The sequence below is a fragment of the Malaclemys terrapin genome, chromosome 1, assembly GCF_027887155.1.
Source record: "Malaclemys terrapin pileata isolate rMalTer1 chromosome 1, rMalTer1.hap1, whole genome shotgun sequence".
Lineage (NCBI taxonomy): Eukaryota > Metazoa > Chordata > Testudines > Emydidae > Malaclemys > Malaclemys terrapin.
In genome coordinates, this window is record NC_071505.1 from 302,606,015 (window position 1) to 302,625,494 (window position 19,480).

General features: G+C 43.5%; 1 protein-coding gene across 3 annotated transcripts in view; it reads right to left on the minus strand.

Moving 5' to 3' along the window:
- Positions 1 to 19,480, minus strand: part of NBEA (neurobeachin) — an 817,568-nt gene that overhangs the window by 296,423 nt on the left and 501,665 nt on the right. For all 3 annotated transcript variants that reach the window (XM_054015304.1, XM_054015305.1, XM_054015303.1), the window contains exon 39: positions 1,534 to 1,658. In XM_054015304.1, coding sequence (XP_053871279.1) covers positions 1,534 to 1,658 — 125 coding nt within the window. The remainder of the gene's footprint in view (positions 1 to 1,533; positions 1,659 to 19,480) is intronic.

Genomic DNA, 19,480 nt, shown 5'->3' on the forward strand with positions numbered 1-19,480 from the left:
AAAACTTTCAGTGACTTCACTGAGAGCTCTGGCTACAAATGGGCTGCATGATTTAGCTCATACTTGCATAAAATGATTTTCCTTGCATCAATTTTCAGTATGTGGCTTTTAAACTTACACCCAAATATAGTGGAAATTAATAGTGGGACCACTTTGTTTTCAATTAGAAATATAAATTAAAAAGGTGGATAGGAACCTATCCTGAAAAAAATGCCTTTGTGGATGTCTACAGAACTGCACAAGACCTAGGTCTGAAAAATGTTTCTCCTTCTAGATTCTTGCACCACTAAGGTTCATTCTGCTGTCCAGAGGCACAACCCCAGGCTCCAGGTGTCCCTAAAGCTCTAACTGCCAGAAGCTGGGATTGGATGACAGGGGATGGATCACTCAATTGCCTTGTTCTGTTCATTCCCTCTAAGCATCTGTCAGAAGATACTGGGCTAGATGAATCATTGGCCACTCTTATGTTCTTATAAACCCCTCAAACTAACTCTCTGGTGTCACACGCGAGTCTTGTAAGCATGTCCCAATAATTACCTATTACCCCTCCAGGTGTTTGGAGATTAGCTGTGAAGTTCCTCTGTTCAACAGAGCAGGGCCAGCAGGGTAGAAATCCGAACGAAGCCCCACCTGGAGTTGAAGCTGAAGCCTGAGCAGCGGAACTTTGTGGGGGGCCCCTGTAGCATGGAGCCCCAGTCCACTGCCCTGCTTGCTACCCCCTAACGACAGCCCTGTCTTTTACATGCAGATAACCATTGTTGTGGCAGAGGTGGGCCATGGAGTTATAGCATGTCGAGTGGGCCTCAGAAAGAAAAGATTGAGAAACCCGCGATAAAGTGCATGACTGCCCAAAAGCACTGAGCACAACTGCTAAGCAGCTTTGTCTAAACAAGGGTTTATTGATGTATTTCACAATTTGCAGATAAACATTACTCCTGGTTTAGATTATGTATGCCAAATTAATGCTTTCAAGATTTTTACAGACAAATTATAAACCTCATTGAAAAGAGGTCTTATATGGAAGTGTTATGCTATATCATCTCACTGGCCTAAGAGTCATACTCTGCCAAGCAGGAGAGTCAGGTTTGATTCCTTATCCCAGTCTGAATCCTAGGGCTAACGGAGTCTGGGAATGCTTAAAAGGCAGTGGAAGTGCTAATAAGGGGTACCACAGCATAGGGGGGTGACCTTTATGTATACGTGCGGCACTTTTTCAAGCCAATAGGTATAATTTGAAGGTGGCACCGCCAATGACCCATCACCCCCCCAGCTGTGCTGTTGCTCTAAACCTCGTTCTGCTACTGCTGAAATAAATACTGCTAAGCCTTTGGGAACTAGGAAGAGTGAGTGTTTCACAGCATCCAAGAGCAATTCCTCTGGCCCAACAAGAAATGAGGCTGAAAGAATTCCTGTTCCAGCTTCCTAAAACCATGATGTGAGAGAAAAAAAAATGACAAATCTCAGCACTCTAATATGGACATAGAAGTCACCAAAATAGCCCCTTTATTAAAAAGGGGGTGAGTTAGTACTGACCATATTCCACAGCAGCTTTGAGGAGGGCATCAGAATGAGTGGATCCGAAAGCATTGCGAACAAATCGCCTTCGCCGGCGCAGATCATCCTCCCAATAATCCAAGCGCCAGAAGTCATGCAGTTGGCTATGAAATAGAGAACACATGTCAGTACCTACCAGAACTTGCACTGTATTTACATATAGCATATACATATAATTTCAATACTGCTCCTATATTTCAGTGGCATTAAGGAAAATGTTCCAGCAAAAATATATATTACAAAAATGTGCAATATTCTAACATTTTTACTTGTATTTAGGCATTAAAGAGCTCAGCCCTGCCTGTCTCAAAATGCTCTGTCTACTGCTAAAAACATTAATCACAGTGAGCCCATTAACAAATGCAGCATCAAATTACAAGTATTAATGGCGCAGCTTGATTTCTTTTACAGTGTTTTTAACAAGGTTAGTAAATCATAGAATGGATCTCAGTGCAAATAGTTTGCAATTTAATGACTATGGTCCCTTAGCAGACTGAACTTAGAAGTATAAAATATTGCCCACTTGAATTTTGTGGAACTATGATTAAACTAATGTGCTGAAATATTCATTGAAATAATTCCCCACTGCCCCCAGCAACCTGAGAAAATTGCAATTTTATTCATTATTAATAACACTGAATTAGAGCTGCAAAAAATTTCACCATGTGGTAATTGTCTTGGTAAATTATTATTCCAACACTAACGGAGTCCTTGGATGATTTTATAGCTTCCAGCTAATACAAGCCATTAACAACCATGACCATCTTCATGTTACGTTGCTTTTTTGCATTCAGAACCAATATTAAAGTTCCACAGATTGAGACAGAAACCATTGTTAATCTATATCCAACTGAAAATGCAAATTCATGTCATCATTTGGTGTTCAATTTAACTTCATTACTAAATATGGGACTGGATGGCTGTTTAGTAAACATCCAAACAATATTAGTACTAAGATAGTGGTGAAATATTTTATCAACCTGTCCAATGACAATGAAAGACTGTGCTTTAAATGACTGCATGCCTTCATTATGAGTTGTTGTACTGGCAGCCACTCCTAGAGGCATCATGACCGTGTGCAAAGGCACTTCCACAAGCTTTAAAAGGGAATGCACTACATGTTTGCCCATTCACTGACCCAACTGTACTGGCTCGTGCAGTGGATTGTATGTTAGCACCGGGAGTGCTACCCTGTAATTGTTACTAGATTCACATGGCTTTTATGTGCCAAGACTGCAAGGACTGCAGTGTGTCTGACCCCTGCTTAGGGGCTCAAAGGCTCATTGAGCAGAAATGAGGGGACAGGTACAATCTAGGCCTCTCTTTCTCTGTTTTGATACAAATGACCTTTATTTAGATTTATGAAACAGCATCAAATCCACACGCACATTTTATCATATTATCTTTGTTAATAACCAATTAAAAGATTTTTTTACTGTGTGGAGAGAAGAAAGAAAAATATTTAATGAGTAACTAATGAAAGATTAGAAAATTCCCTTTCTTGTTCCCATTTAAAAATATAAACATAATGTAACAGGAGCAGCAAAGGCCTTATTTAAAAAAAAACAAACACATGGATTTTGTGGCTGTTCTTCGTGAAAATTTGTTTGCTACCATCTAAAAAAGGGCCATTGATTTGAGAAGAATAACATAATATTGTACAGATAAGAAATCCATCCTAAATTAGGAATATTCGACTTTTGAGATATATTTTGATTTTAAATCATGTTCCATGGTGATAGAACATTAATCAGTTTGAACAAGGAAAAATACTGTATTCTCTTAACCAATAATAAAGCAAAATAGCTTTCATAGCAAGTGTTTTAACAAAGGGACAACAAAAAACAGGTAAGATTGTTATGGGAAAATACCCTCCTTAAGGGCCTCATAATAAAATAAATTAACACAAGCTTGAAACCTGAAATACAAAATCTTTCCTTAAAATCAAAATTTCAAAAAACCTCCCTGAAAAGAATCTCAGGTTTGGTTTTACCTTGTTTTTGATCACAGAGTAAACAGCTTTTCACAGTACAACAAATTTTTCCTCCCTAGATTTTCCTTTTTTCTGTAAAGGTGTTACAATGTCACCAATCTCAAGCTACAGCAACCCCCATCCTTCCAACAAGCAACCCTATACCTTACAATCTCTGCTGATCTAGAACCAGTTCCACCCCACCAAGGTACAATGGGACATGAGGATGCACACCACCTCAGAGGATTGAGCCCCAATGATTAGGGCAATAGCCATCAAAATATGGCTGGCAAGGGTCAGGTGGGAATTTTGCTGTGTCTTCATACAGGATGATGGATGATCCAGACAAGATTCCTACCTAATGCTTTCCAAACAACGATTTGATTCAACAAACTAAGAAGCAGAAGACTCTTCATTGGAGAGATGAGAGCATGGCTTTAATGAGGCTCCCAGCCTTTTGCCAACCCTTGGAGAGAGACTGAGTTCATAACCACATTGTTATTGCTTACATGGTACTGTGCAACATTAGCACTGGCTCACTCATCACAGTCTATAGTGTAATTAAATTAAAATTATTGTATAATGAAAAATTATCTTGCATTTAACAGTGTACTTCACCCAGTGGGAACCAAAGCACTTTAAAAACTATATTACCTGTACATACTATTCCATCAAAGAGAGTATATTAAGAAAACTTTAAGGTTGCATAGTGTATTCAAAAGTTAGAAAATGCCAAAGTTAAGGTTGCACATGTGAACTCATCTCTGTCCCCTTGTGCATATGCCTTAGAACATAGTTTAATTTTAACATGATCACACATTATTTCTCAAATACAATATAATTCTGCATAAATGTATTTACAGTCTTAAAGACACATTTAGCATCTTGCATTTGTTTTCATTCTCATAACACATGACATTTACATATTTAACTTCTATAAGCAATATATATGGAGGAATTATATTTTCCACTCTTCTCTTATTCAACAGCCACTGAATTGCCTTTGCTCAGCTCATATTTTCTGGGGTAGCAGGGAAAATCACCTTCAAGCTGAGTCTAATTCATAAAATTTCAGCCTGAAAGGTTAAAGTTGGGGAAAGTTATAAACAACTGAGAATTGAGATTATAAAAGAAACCTAACTATAGCAGTTACTGTGCTGCCCATTGCTATAGGTTGCTAATGACAACAATGTATTACCTAACAAATGACAAAGAAGGGGGGGGGGAAGAGAGAAGGAGGCGATATTAATTCCTATTACCTCTGGAGCAGGGGATATGCTATAGCTGTGGGGAGAGAAACTGACTAAAAATCTGAAATCCAACGGGGTGGAATTACAAAGTTAACACATATGGAAATTGAACCAAGGAAGAGAAGAAATACTCTTGGGGAGCAGGCAGGAAACTACCACTCTGGCATTTTCTTTTTCAAACCTCTGTGAAACATAAGTGAGATAAAAAAAAGGAACACAGAACCAGGAAAGCAAATCCTGCAAAAATAGCAGATTTTGGATCACTTAATACAACAAAGAGCTCAAGTTCTGGTGGAGTCTCGGGGGAGTTAATACTGTAAAAGTAACTAAACTGCTAATTATTACCATCTGAAGCAAGGATGTTGTCAAGGCCTCACAGGCAGAACATAGGTTGTGCTATCATGTTGGGGCATTAAGCTGTTTGTGTAGAAGTTGGTAACTGACTTGTAAACTAAGGGTTTCTGGATCTTAACCTGTTATGCTCCCAACCTACTGTCAACTCTCTAAGCAAAACTTTCAATATGATGATAGAAACCCCTCCTTGCCTTATTGCTGGAGACAACAGAGGTATGAAAAACAGATGGGTTAACGTACAGTAACTTCTGAATTATTGAGTTTCATCATTGTAAAAATCATTAGGGCTTCTTATATACTATTGATATATTGGGGAGGGGGAACTGTTCCCCCATATTCTATTTTGCCATATATTTCTTGGGATCAGAGTAAAGATATAAAGAAGAAAAAAGCTAAAGAATGCATCACAATTAAAGTTTCAGAGTAGCAGCCGTGTTAGTCTGTATCCACAAAAAGAACAGGAGTACTTGGGGCACCTTAGAGACTAACAAATTTATTTGAGCCTAAGCTTTCATGGGCTACAGCCCACTTCATCAGATGCATAGAATGGAACATATAGTAAGGAGATATATATAACATACAGAGAACATGAAAAGGTGGGAGTTGCCCTACCAACTCTAAGAGGCTAATTAATTAAGAGAAAAAACTTCTGTAGTGATAATCAAGATAGCCCATTACAGACAGTTTGACAAGAAGGTGTGAGGATACTTAACATGGGGAAATAGATTCAATGTTGGTAGGGCAACTCCCACCTTTTCATGTTCTCTGTATGTTAGTTATATATATATATCCTTACTATATGTTCCATTCTATGCATCCGATGAAGTGGGCTTTAGCCCACGAAAGCTTATGCTCAAATAAATTTGTTAGTCTCTAAGGTGCTACAATTAAAGTTGCCTACCATCTGGATTACATTCTTGGATGTCATAGTGGTAGTCACTTTAGAAATACTTAAGATACATAACATTGACCTATGAAAAAATTTCAGGAGTGAACAATCTTTAATGACTCTTAGTGGCCAATACTTCAGCTTAGCTCATCCAAAAGATGGCAGCACCTCAAGCAGAACTGTTCTTCCCTAACATCATGGTAGGCATTGGTTCAATCCTGACAGAGGAAGAGTACCAGTGAATCATCAATAACCCTTCCTGCAACACCCGGATTTTTCCTAGAGGTTCTAATTATTGACCTGACTTGATTTCACAGTGCCTGAAAAGAATCTTGAGGCGGTCTGCCAGCAAGCCTCATTGTATCTACCCTGTATGATATATTGATATGCAACAAATCCTGAATTATATTTTATAGACAGACCCAATAGTTTCCATGTTCAGTAAGATGGCAAGACATATATACATCCCAGAGCTATATAAGCATATCTTGTATCTGTCCAAAGGTATATAAGCCTGTTATCTGCTGCTACTTCTTTCCTGTTTCTTATCTGTAGCATTCTTTCTTACCCATAGTTATTTATCTTTTGCTGATTACTAGCAACACTATCTCTACTTCCTAATTTATACTGAAGCACAAAACAAACCCACAACTGATAATGAATATTTTACCTTTTTCAAAGTCTTAAAGATAAAGATAAGAAGCAGTGCTAGCCACCTGGGGTCCCCAAACAGGAATATTTTTGCCCTCTCCTCCTTACTTATACCTCACCCACGTCCTAAAGATACTAACTGCATTATTCCCACAAACCAAAAATATATATATATCAACAACACATATTAATACACTCATTTAAAAGTCCATGTTAAATAAGATAAATGGTAGTTTGGGGGTAATACTAAATTGGGGTCCCCTTGAGCTGCTTGAGGCCCTAAACAATTGCTCAATCTGCTTATGCCTAGAGTCACCACTGTTCTTGATGTAATGGAAGAACTGACCACCTAAAAACAATGAAAATAAAAACATGATATATAGAAATGCATTTAATTAAAGTTAAACATGAGCTGGATTAGAGACTGGAATCATTCCATACCTTTAGAAATGAAGAATTATGTTTAAACTCCTGTACTTTGTGCTTGAAAATGAGAGTATGTAACATTTTAATTTAAAAACACATTAGTAGGGTTGCCTAATGTAATTCCTTACCAAATGGAAACTGAAAAATTAAAAAAAAAATATACAAGACTCAAAGCTATGTTTACTTATGTGAAATCCTGGGAGCATAGAATCAAGTCACTTGGTTCATTTATTTTAGTGAAAAGCACAATATTTCAATAAGCCAGCCTTTATTAATAATATTTAATTATTAATATTTTTTATTTCCAGGGCTAACTAGATTACGTGCAATTTCTCAACCATCCCCCACTCCCCAATTTTACATCAGTTAAGTGACATTCAGCATCATGCCTGTTTTAAGAAAAACTGCGTAGGCATGCATATATAATAGAAAAATGCATCATTGTGACAAAATATATAAATTTGCTATTTAAATTCTTGTAGAACCAAGAGTTTATAGTCTCCAACAATGGAACCAATGTCTGGTACTTTGGCACAGTACAGCAGAGGGCAAATTTTACATACTTCAGAAAGGAATAGATTTTTCACCCTTTAGTTGGGCAAAGAGCATTTCAAAAGTTAACTCTATAAGAGATGACCTGGAAAAGCCTTCGTGACAGATTTAACTGTAAAAGTATTTTTTTTTTTTTTGTCAAACAACAAAATAATTTAACAATACATATCTTTATTATCCTCTAATAGGAAATAAGTGACTGCAGCAAAATGGTGATAATACAATGTTATCTATACCTACAACACACCTGTAAAACACTTAATTTAGAATGGTGTGGTATATTTAATTTAGAAATCAGGAAATTATAAACCTCTATGAGCGTGTTGCTTTGAAGCTCATGATAAATCACTGCATGGACTCCAGCAGGAGGCAAACCAACAGAGGTTTATTGTGGGCAGTCATCCCTTTTGGGGTGGAGAGGCGTCAACAACAATAGTCTCATTTAGTCCATAAAAGGTCCTGAATGTAACAGTGAAACATAATACCCCAGGTCAAAAAGGGAACAAAATAGTCCCAGGTAATAAAATAAAGACAACAGTCCTGTGTCAGGCCTACCTTTCCTCAAGCAGACTCTGGCATCTAACGATCTATGGCTAGGCCCTTGGCCCCAGTCAGGCCCTCCTTCAGAAAGTTAGCACAAGAGATCTGCTCTTGCTCCTAGCCTCCCCTCAATGGAGCTAGTCTAGCTCTCTTCTTTTAACCACCTCCTTCAAGCCTGATAACTCTTGCAGGTGCAGCGGGATGGGACTGATTGACCTCACAGCAGTTTATCAACCCTTTCCTGACCAGTGTAGGGTTTATACAGTCCATCGAAGCCTAACTGAATTTTAGTTTTATAGCTTTTATAACACACTTTGGAATGACAGGAAATGTTAGCAAGATTCTGTTCTTGTGGCAAGTAGGGTTGCCAACTTTCTAACAGCACAAAACCAAACATCCTTGCCCCACCCCCTTGCCCTGCCCCTTCACCAAGGCCCCACCCCTCCTCTGCTCCTTCTAAGGCCCCACCCCCGCTCACTCCATCCCCCTTCCCTCTGTCACTTGCTCTTCCCCACTCTCACTTACTCGCTCATTTTCGCTGGGGCAGGGGGTTGGGGTGCAGGATGGGGGTGCAGGCTCCAGGGTGGAGCCAGAAATGAGGGGCTCAGGGGGTTGGAGTGCGGGAGGGGGTGCAGGCTCTGGGCTGGATGTGCTGGCTCTGGGGTGGCGCCAGAAATGAGGGGTTCAGGGTGTAGGAGGGGGCTCCAGGCTGGGGCAGGGGGCTGAGGTCTGGGGGGAGGCGAGAGCTCTGGCTGGGAGTGCGGGCTCTGGGGTAGGGCTGGGAATGAGGGGCTTGGGTGGGGTGTGGAAGGGGGTTGAGGTGCAGGCTCCAGGAAGGAGTTTGGGTGTGAGAGGGGCTCAGGGCTGAGGCAGGGGATTGGGGTGTAGGAGAGGGTGACAGCTCCAGGGTAGGGCCAGGTGGGGTTGGGGCGCAGGAGGGAGCTCTGGGCTGGGGCCAAGTGGTTCGGAGTATGGGAGGGGGCTCTAGGCAGGGGCATGGGTGTGGGCTCTGGGAGGGAGTTTGGGTGCGGGAGGGGGCTCAAGCAGGGGATTGGGGTATGGTTGGGGGTGTGAGGTGAGTGCTCTGGGAGGGAGTTTGGGTGTGGGATGGGGCTCAGGGCTGGGGCAGGGAGTTGGGGTGAGGGAAGGGGTGTGGGCTTTGGGTGGCACTGACCACAGGCGGCTCCTGGAAGCGGCTGGCATATCCCTCGGCTCCTAGGTGGAGGCGCTGCCCCTGCAGCTCCCATTGGCCGTAGTTTCCAGCCAATGGGAGCTGCTGAGCTTGCACTGGGGGGGGGGGGGCAGCACACAGAGTCCCCCTGGCCATTCCTCCGCCTAGGGTCTGCAGGGATGTGTCACCGCTTCTGGCAAGCCCTGCGGAGGGAGCCTGCCAGCCCCGTGCCAACTGGACTTTTAACGGCCTGGTCAGCGGTGCTGACCAAAGCCACCAGGGTCCCTTTTTGACGAGGTGTTCTGGTCAAAAACCAGACACCTGGCAACCCTGGTGTCAAGTGCATAATTTCTATTAACGTTATCCCTTGGTGTACATGACATTGAGAAACAGATAGCCCTATTCAGACTTAAGCATACTGCATAGGTTGTGTAACCTATGCCATGTAGCCCTGAAATTGCACGTCAGTCCTGACCTGAACCCAACTGTCCTATAGCACTACTGGCCCCCTCTCAATCAAAGATTTCTAAGCATTTCAAATTGAGTTGCACAGCCGTGATGCATGCAGGAACTGACACCATGATGATAAGGCAAAGTATAAAAACCTGGATAGATTACATAGATAAGAGGGATGTCTAATGAAGAGTAGATTGAAAATGTGAAGGTTACTTACTTGTAATTGGAGTTCTTCAATATGATATCTGTACATTCTTACTCTTTAGGGATGCACTAACGGTGCAGCCTAGACCAACTCCCCGGCTGCACTGTTGGTACCTCCAAAGATAACCAAGAGCAGGAATCAGTACAGGCCACTTGATCACCACTATCTCATGTCACTTGTGATGAAAGCCACAATTGAAATTATGTTTTCCCACAGTCTTAATAGTTCCACAGTTTCAAAAACGTAATATCTAGAATTAGATTTAAAAAAAAAATATTTACATATGTACTCCAAAATTTTCGATTTGGGCTATGCAATAAAATAGAGAGAGATTTTTTGTGTCTCAGAAATGTACAAGCTAAAATGGAAAGTGTCCTACTTTAATATAGTTTATTCAAGGAATAAAAACTTTACCTTCTGCTGTCAGTATCTTCCTATATGCATAAATCCCCTGATATATTCTTATTTCTCCTTTAAACAATTTTTCACCTTGTGAAAGTTCAGCACAGTGGGAGGGAGGACAAATGTGGCTTTCAGCCATCTTTACACCCTTGAGATTCTGGGCTGTTCCAGAGAGTCAGTATGGTCTTTCATGTCAATTTATAGCAGCCTTCCAAGAACTGCCTACTCTCTGCTTCAGACGCCCACGTGGTGCTCACTACTATATCCCTGCCTGCTCCTGCCACATCCCCTGGGCCAAAGTTAGTGGGATGGGCAGCAGCATAACATAGTGTGTGAACATATATTGTGAGAATTCTCCCATGGCTCCTCGTGTGCTGTTTATGCCACTGAAACAGTATACAGATGACCATATATGGAAATATATAGAGGGTGAAGTAGAATCCCTCCCACTTTGTGCAGGTCATATATGCACACTGGATTCTTTGGGGAAGGAGTTGTGAAAACATTTCATACTCTGTTAAGCCTCCAGCACATTGCTTTGGATCGGAAAGGGAGCATGTTGTTTTTGTTTTGCCTTTTTAAAAAAAAACAAAAAAAACTTTTGAATCTCTATTGTCATTCGTAAGAGGAAGGAGAGCAAGTCTCTATCCATCCTTCAGCCAATCAGCATGGTAGCTCTGTGACAGCAGCTTCACTGCTGTGAATTGCGCTCCCTATTATGCTGCTGGTGACCCTTCATGTTTGCATGGGATGCTATAACTTGTAGTTTGCTGCATGTCACCTACAGTTAGTGCAACTGGATGCAGATGAGCATAGAGAACAGTGCCAGTGCACAAGTCCAAAGACAGGGTTACCATATTTTGTGCCTCCCAAAGGAGGACACTCCACGGGGCCCCGCCCCAACTCCGCCCCCTCCCCAAAGTCTCTGCCCCCTCCCCTGCTTCCCGTGAACATTTGAGTCGCGGGAAGCCTGAAGCAGGTAAGGGGGAGTGTGGGGGGGAGGAGGCGCGGCCCAGGCTGGCCCCGGCCCTGGGGTGCCGGCCCCCGGGCCCCCGGCCGACCACCCCCGGCACCGCACCGCCGGTCCCCAGCCCGGCCCCCAGCACTGCCGGCCCGGCCCCTGAGCCCCCGGCCCGGCACCGCCGGCCCAGCCCCCAAGCCGCTGGTGCCGGCCCGGCCCCCGAGTCCCCGGCCCGGCCCCCCCGAGCCCCCGGCCCCAGCGGAGTCCCCGAGCCCCCGGCCCAGCCCCGCCGGAGCCCCCGGCCCGGCCCCGCCGGCCCGGCCCCGGAGCCCCCGGCCCGGCCCCCCCGATTTTCCCGGACATGTCCGGCTTTTTGGGCTTTCCCCCCGGACGGGGATTTGGAGCCCAAAAAGCCGGACATGTCCGGGAAAATCCGGACGTATGGTAACCCTACCAAAGAGATCCCTAGGCAGGGGATTGGCTGCCAGATGGAACAGATTAGGTTTGGATACATTGTATTAAGGAAGAGGAACAAGCCTGCAGGCAGGGGAGAAAGGAGAAGGGAAGTTGTTTGGGAAAAAGCGTGGGCCACTGCTTTAAAAGGAGGCGATCACAAAATCCTCTCTCTTTATAAGGTGGGGATAAAAGTACAGAAAAAATGGAGAATTGCTGAGCTGCAACAATCTTAGGAATCAATTATATTTTTCCATAATATAAACAAGGAAAAAGAAAAAAAATCCAGTCAATACCTGTGACGGAGTATACATGAGAAGAGGTTGTGTGAGATAAAAGAAAATTATATATTGGTGACAAATGTTTTCCAATAGAAGAATGAAGAAAAGAAATCTTTTAATGTATTAGCAATGGCTGTTAATGAACACGAATTGTTCCCTTCTGCTTCCTAACAAAAATAATACTTTAAAGTATAAGAACCACAAGTTAACTCTTACACAGCACACATTGCATTAGGTATAAACTAAACTTTAATTTCATCAGTCAGAATATCTAAAAAGCAAATGAATTAGGTAAGAATGATACAGTAGGTGGTAGTTCGGAAATATAAATCAGTAGATAATGTGATCATATTAGAAGAATTTATTTCTGACTGCTGCTTCATTGAGAAACAATGACTGCTGCTTATGCCAAGCTGGTGTGACATGTTACTCAAAATCACACACCATGTTGCAATGACTTAAAAAATAAAGAATTATTGTACATAGAAAAAGACTAATTTGTAGCATAAAGCAACATGCCTAGGTTAGACAATTTATACAGGGAAAGTGTTTTAGTCATAAAAATCACAAAAGCTGGTTATGATTTTCAAAGTAAGATTCAGAGAATGTCAGAAATATGTTCTTGGAGACTAGAAACATCAATACAGAGAATAAAGACATTTATGACTCTGATATGACCCCCAATTCAATGCAAGTTTGAAAAGAATTCAGGGAAAACAATATCAAAGTAGATTAAGGATCATCTTGGGCAAGCTTATAACAGGAACTGTTTGTGGTTTTATTAATTAAATAAGCACGAGGATATTAATTACTGGTAAAGCACCAAAAGCATTTTTGGCATGGTACAGGACACAAAAGACAACATAGTTCTATCCAAGAAGAGCTTACAATTTAAACAGTCAATGCTAAATACACTAGGAAAATGAGGGGAGGATTCAGTCTTTTTAAAAATTGTTATGAATATAATGGTTGAGTGACAGCATTTTTAAGTAGGTGGGTTAGAGATAGGGAGCTTTGTGAAAGAGGCTGCGTAGAGGCATTCCAGGGGAAGGTACATGGATGATGCATGGAATGCTGGGTTAAAGGGTGGAGCTAACTGAGAAGTGCTTGGAGTATCTGAGTGGTTAGTAAGTAGCTGGGTGAGGTTCCATCAGGCATCAAAGAGGAGGGGATGAAGAGAAACATGAGGAAGTTGGATGACTGGGGACTGTCGGGAAATGCCTTGGGAAGGGGGTGGTTACTGGGCCAGCAAGGGGGTGGTGGGCTGCTGAGGTTGTGGGAGTTAGTGAATGGGAGTCTGTGACAGCCGGCTTGGATGGGTGGGTGATGCATGGTGTTGGTGAGGTATGTACTGTCTCCCAACTTTACCTTCTTCCTAGTGTCACCATTGCTGTCTCACTGGATAGTTATTTGTCTGCAAACTAACAATAGGAGCAGAGAGAGAGAGAGGAGATAGAGCGCTCCCCTGGTAAACTGAAGAGCAAGTGCCACTGAAGCACCTAATGTAGGAAGAAATACTGTGCAGAAAGCCCTGCTGGATGAGTTATATCTCTGCAGAATTGCAGGAAGGAATTATAGGGCTGCCAAATGAGTGAATGTCATGACAGATAAAAAAATATGCATCCGAAGAAGTGGGCTGTAGTCCACGAAAGCTTATGCTCTAATAAATTTGTTAGTCTCTAAGGTGCCACAAGTACTCCTGTTCTTTTTGCGGATACAGACTAACACGGCTGCTACTCTGAAACATGACAGATAAATTACACTTTGAACATCCTGTGTAGGGCTGCCAAGGTGTGAAAGAGGGAAACAAAAGGAAACATGAAGCAGGATTCACTGACGAAATGAGAGCAAAGATGTATGCAGAGACAGAGTCTTGAATGTGAGAATAAGAAGCTTAAACTTGGAACAAAGGACAAGAGAAAGTTAGTGGTTCAGTGAGGAGAGTGGAATCTGGTGGGGCCTCACAGGAGACTGCTGACATTCAATATTTTCATTAACGACTTGGATAATGGAGTGGAGAGTATGCTTTTATAATTTGAAGATGACTTCAAGCTGGGAGGGGTTGCAAGCACTTTGGAGGACATGATTAGAATTCAAAACAACCATGACAAATTGGAAAATTGCTCTGAAATCAACAAGATGAAATTCAATAAAGACAAGTGCAAGGGAAAAATCAAATGAATAACTATGAAACGGGGAATAATTGGCTGGACAGCAGTACTGCTGAAAAAGGATCTGGGGATTTTAGTGGATCACAAATTGAATATGAGCAGCACTGTGATGCAGTTGCAAAACAGTCAAATATCATTCTGGTTGTCATATATAAGGCAAATATAATGAACAGGATATAAGACGCAAGAGTTAACCATTTTGCTCTATTCAGAACTTGTGAGGCCTCAGATGGAGTACTGTATCCAGCTTTGGGCACCACACTTTAAGATTATAGACAAACTGGAGATAGTCCAGAGGAGAGTTATAAAAATGATTAACTGTTTAGAAAAGCTGACCTGTGAAGAAAGGTTAAAAAATGGGGCATGTTTAGTCTTGAGAAAAGAAGAACACGGGAACAAGGACAACAGTATTCAAACATGTTAAGGGTTGTGATAAGGAAGATGGAGATCATTTATTCCCCATGTCCACTGAAAGTAGGACAAGAAATAATCAGCTTAATCTGCAGCAAGGGAAATTTATGTTAGATATTAGAAGAAAAACATTCTAACTATCAGGATAGTTAAGTACTGGAATAGGCTTCCAAGTGAGATTGTGGGAGCCTGACATGAGAGGTTTTTTAAACAACAGGTTAGACTTGTTAGGCATGGGGAGGCTGGACAAGTGTTTCAGCCACGGAGACAAAAATGACCAATCAGATTTTAGAGATGTGGAGAAGGAATTGGCAGGACTTGGTCACTGTCTAGATGAGATGGGGAGGAGCTGGTGTTCAGACCAGGGAGTTGAGACAAAGCAACCTCGGAGACAATGGGCTGGGGAGACAATGAGCAGAAAGAAGAACTGAGTGGGGGGCGAGAAAGTGACAATGGATTATGGAACCAGCAGGAGGAAGAGGTTTATAAAGGAGGCAGGAGTAGGAAAAAGACAAATAGCTAGGGAAGCAGGAGGAAGATGTGTGACTCAGTAAGCAGGTGGCAAGAGATAAAATTCAAGGAGTATAACAACAAATAAACTGACTGGAGGCAAAAACTGTGAAGAATTATCCCTTGGTGGTGGGGAAACAGTTCTCTGGGCGGTGAAAATTGTTTGAAACCAGAAACTCTAGATAATATGCCACTGTCTCATAAATTATTTCTTTTCCTCAGGTCAATACTTTACCTTAATATTGTCTTTGTAGCCAGTCAGTGTATATATATCTATACTATACTCAGAATCATGTATGGGACTGTAATTTCATCAAGAGGCTTTGATGACATCACATGCAATTACCAGAACTTCAGGAAAAAATGCTTTTTATAAAAATATTAGGTAACATATGTTAAAAATCCTAGATTTCCACTCTGGCTAATGCTGCCCTCTCCCATCTTTGCAGCTTCCCATTGCTGCTGGCCTCCATTCCCTCTGAGTGGCTTCTAACTTTTTTGACTGCTGAGCTGGTAGGATCCTTTTTAGCACTGGAAGCTCTTGTTGTTGGCTTGCAAGGCTGTTCTTCAGGGAGAACAGAAGCAGTTGATGTAGCAGAAAGTAATCTTTTTTTTTTTAAATGTTCCTTCCTCCCTTCCCCCACCACACACATCCTATCATACTAACACAGTATATTAATGCAAGTGAATAAAGCTTTTTCTAAATTTCCCACAATCTCCTATAGATGAAGTAGCAGAGGACTGTTTTAGATATCTGGCTGAATTGTGGTTAAGCAGTGAATTGGAACTCAGAAGATCTGAATTCAATTCTCGTCTTGGCCATAGACATCATGTTAAGCATGTTTTATATTCAACGTAGCCTTCTTTAGAATGTAGCAATGTCGGAGTTGTTCAGATTATTACATCAAACATGCATTACCTCACACTTATCACCAGTGTGCCAGCAGGCTGCCCATTCACCAAGCCTTGTTAGGTGTCTGAAATTACTCAAAATTGTCCTGATTCAAAGCCCAGTGAAGTCAGTGTAAAGACTCCCATTTATTTCACTGGGCTTTGACTGAAGACTTATTGTCTCTAGTCTTGTGTATTCTAAATAATTGTGTTTTCTGCAAATTTTCCCACTTAGTGTTTATCCCTTTATTACTGGTAAACATATTAAACATTACAGGCCCCAGCTCAGAACCTCAAGGCACCCCAGTTTTAAACTATTTCTTCCTTTATACAAACCAGTATGAATAAAATCCTGACAGCATTGAAGTCAATGGCAAACCTTCCACAGACTTCAACAGGGCCCGTATTTCACCCTAAGTTGTAAGTTAGTGGATAGAAAACATACCATAACACACGCTCTCAAAAGCAAAAAAATGAAAAGTTAAAGAATCCAATAGTGACTATAGACTCCTCCCAACCCAGAGAAACAAATCTCAACACTAGCACATCTACCATACCATGTAGCCATTTTCACAAAGACCAGGACCTTAGTAAAAGTGTTGAGCAGAGTTTAGAGTTCCACTCCTTCTTCACAACTTGTTCCCTAGCACGTATCTAGCCCGCTTCAACAATTCTTCTATTCCCAATGTTGGAAAACAGAACTAGCAGACATAACTTGTTATCCACTGGCTACCTGCCATGCATAAGTTGTCAGTTACGTTCAACATACTATTATTTTTCTTTTTGTTAATTAGTAAATTAAGTACATATCCCCAGAGGTAAACCCTAAATCTCTCATGCACGGATTTTTCATTTTTTACCATCCACAGTTTTTAAGCTAGAGCAAACATGAGACTTAAAATGCACACAATTTAAAGGCCCATTTTAACTTGCTTAGAACTCAAATTATTTAAAAGAGTTACTTAAAAAATCCAATCTTTATTCAGAGATTTTGTTCTGTAAATTGTGTGTTTTTGCAAATATATTTATTTTCACACAAAATAAAGAAATTAACACTCAACCCATTGTTTCAACTACACAAACAGAACCTAACTCAACTATGACGTTGCTACCACTTCTCTACAATTTTTCTATTCCGTCTCTTAGCCACTATTTAATCCATGACAGTACTTTAGCTCTCTCATCAAAATTACTTAGTTTCCTAAGTTCCTCTTGTGAGGGACTTTCAAAGGCCTTTTAAAAATCCAGATAAATTATGCCCATTGGTAGGTTCTTCTTTATGCACTATTTTGTTGACATGTTCAAAGTATTCCAATAAATTCAAAAGGCGTACTTTTCCTTTATAGAAATTGTGCTGGTTTGCCCCTATCATTATATCCATGTAGATATTTTATAATTAGGTTTTAATTACCATTTGACTCATTTACCTGGTACTGAAAAAAACCTTACTCGACTGAAATTTCTAGGATTACCCCTAGTGGAAGATAGGTACAAAATATGCTACCCTCTAGTTCAGGGGTCTCAAACTCCTAGCCCACAGGCCATCTGCGGCCTGTGAGCCTCCCCAATGTGGTCCACAGGGCGCCAGCAGTTTTGAGGCCAGGTCTCTCCCTTAGCCCCACCTGCTGCCCCCGGGCACTCCCCACTCAGGGGCCCCGGCAGCGCAGCGGAGCTGAGCGGCGTCTGCCTGCTTACTCCAGTGGCTGCTGGCCCCTCCCTGCGGCCCAGGGGTGGGGCGGGGCTGTGCCTCCATACGCTGCCCCCGCTCTGAGCACCCCTGTAGCCAATGGGATGCTGCGGAGGCAGTGCCTCGGGGCAGGGCCGGTGCAACCTATTAGGCGACCTAGGTGGTCGCCTAGGGCACTAGCATTTGGGGGACAGCATTTTCTTTGGTGGTGACCGCGGCGGCTGGATCTTCGGCCGCCCCGGTCGTTGTTGGCATTTAGGTGGAGGGTGCTGGGGCAGGGGCAGGGCCGCCTGCAGCAAGTAAGGGGGTGGCGGCACGCAGGGGAACTCCCCGCCCCAGCTCACCTCTGCTCCGCCTCCTCTCCTGAGCATGCCACCCTGCTCTGCTTCTCTCCCTCCCTGTTCTGCTTCTCTCCCTCCCAGGATTGCGGCGCCAAACAGCTGATTGGCGCTGCAAGCCTGGGAGGTGGGAGAAGTGGAGCAGCGACGGCATGCTCGGGGAGGAGGCGGAGCAGAGGTGAGCTGGGGTGGGGAGCTGCCGCACGGCTCCCTGGGCGGGAGGGGGAGCTGCTGCAGGGCTCGGGGAGGGGGCAGAGCAGAGGTGAGCTGGGGTGGGGAGCTGCTGCCGCACGGCTCCCCGGGGTCAGGGTGGGGGGGCCTCAGGGCAGAGGGGGGGTGGGGAGCTGCCGCAGGGCTCGGGGAGGGGCGGAGCACAGGTGAGCTGGGGTGGGGAGCTGTTGCAGGGGGCAGGGAGGGTGCAAGGTGAAAGTTTCGCCTAAGGCATGAAATATCCTTGCACCGGCCCTGCCTCAGGGCAGAAGTGCGCGGAGGCCCCGCCAGCCTGCCCCGCCTTGGAGCCCAGGTTATCGCCACACCTTCAACTCCCTCCCAGAGTCTGCACCCCCACATACCCTTTCCCGACCCCAAACTCCTTCCCAGAGCCTGCACCCCCTCCCACTCTCAAACTCCCTCCCAGAACCTTCAACCCCATCCCCACACACCCCCAGCCTCCAAACTCCCTCCCAGAGCCTGCACCCCCTCCCATGTCCCCCAGTCCCCAAACTCCATCCCAGAGCCTGCACCCCAGCAGAGCCAGCTCCAGGCAGCAGCGAAGGAAGCAGGTGCCTGGGGTAGCCAATAGAAAGGGGTGGCACTCTGTCCGGGTCTTTGGTGGTACTTTGGCGGCTGCTCAAGTGCGCCGCTTTAGCCTTCAGCAGGAATTCGGCGGCGGGTCCTTCACTCTGTCCCTCCTCTTTGGCGGCACTTCGGCGGGAACTCAATCGGTTCCCCCCCCACCACTTGGGGCTGCAAAAAAGCTGGAGCCGGCACTGCACCCCAGACCCACTCCCCCACCCAAACTCCCTCCCAGAGCCCGACCTCTCCCCCCCCACACACAAACTCCCTCCAAGAGCCTGCACCCCAATCCCCTACCCCAGACCTCCTCCCTGACCCAAACTCCGTCACAGAGCCTTAGGTGGTGGGGGGGAGTTTTTTTAGGGGGGCAGAGTTTTTGGGTGGCAGGTTCTGGGTGACATGAGTGACATTGGCCCGCTGGGAGGATTTGAGGTCTGGCACTGGCCTTAAGATAAATGGAGATTGAGACCCGTGCTCTAGTTCTTTGGCATCACAGATGATTTTTGTGAGAGAGTTCCTATTTCTGTCAGCAGCTCAGCCACCTCATTCTTAAGTTCCTT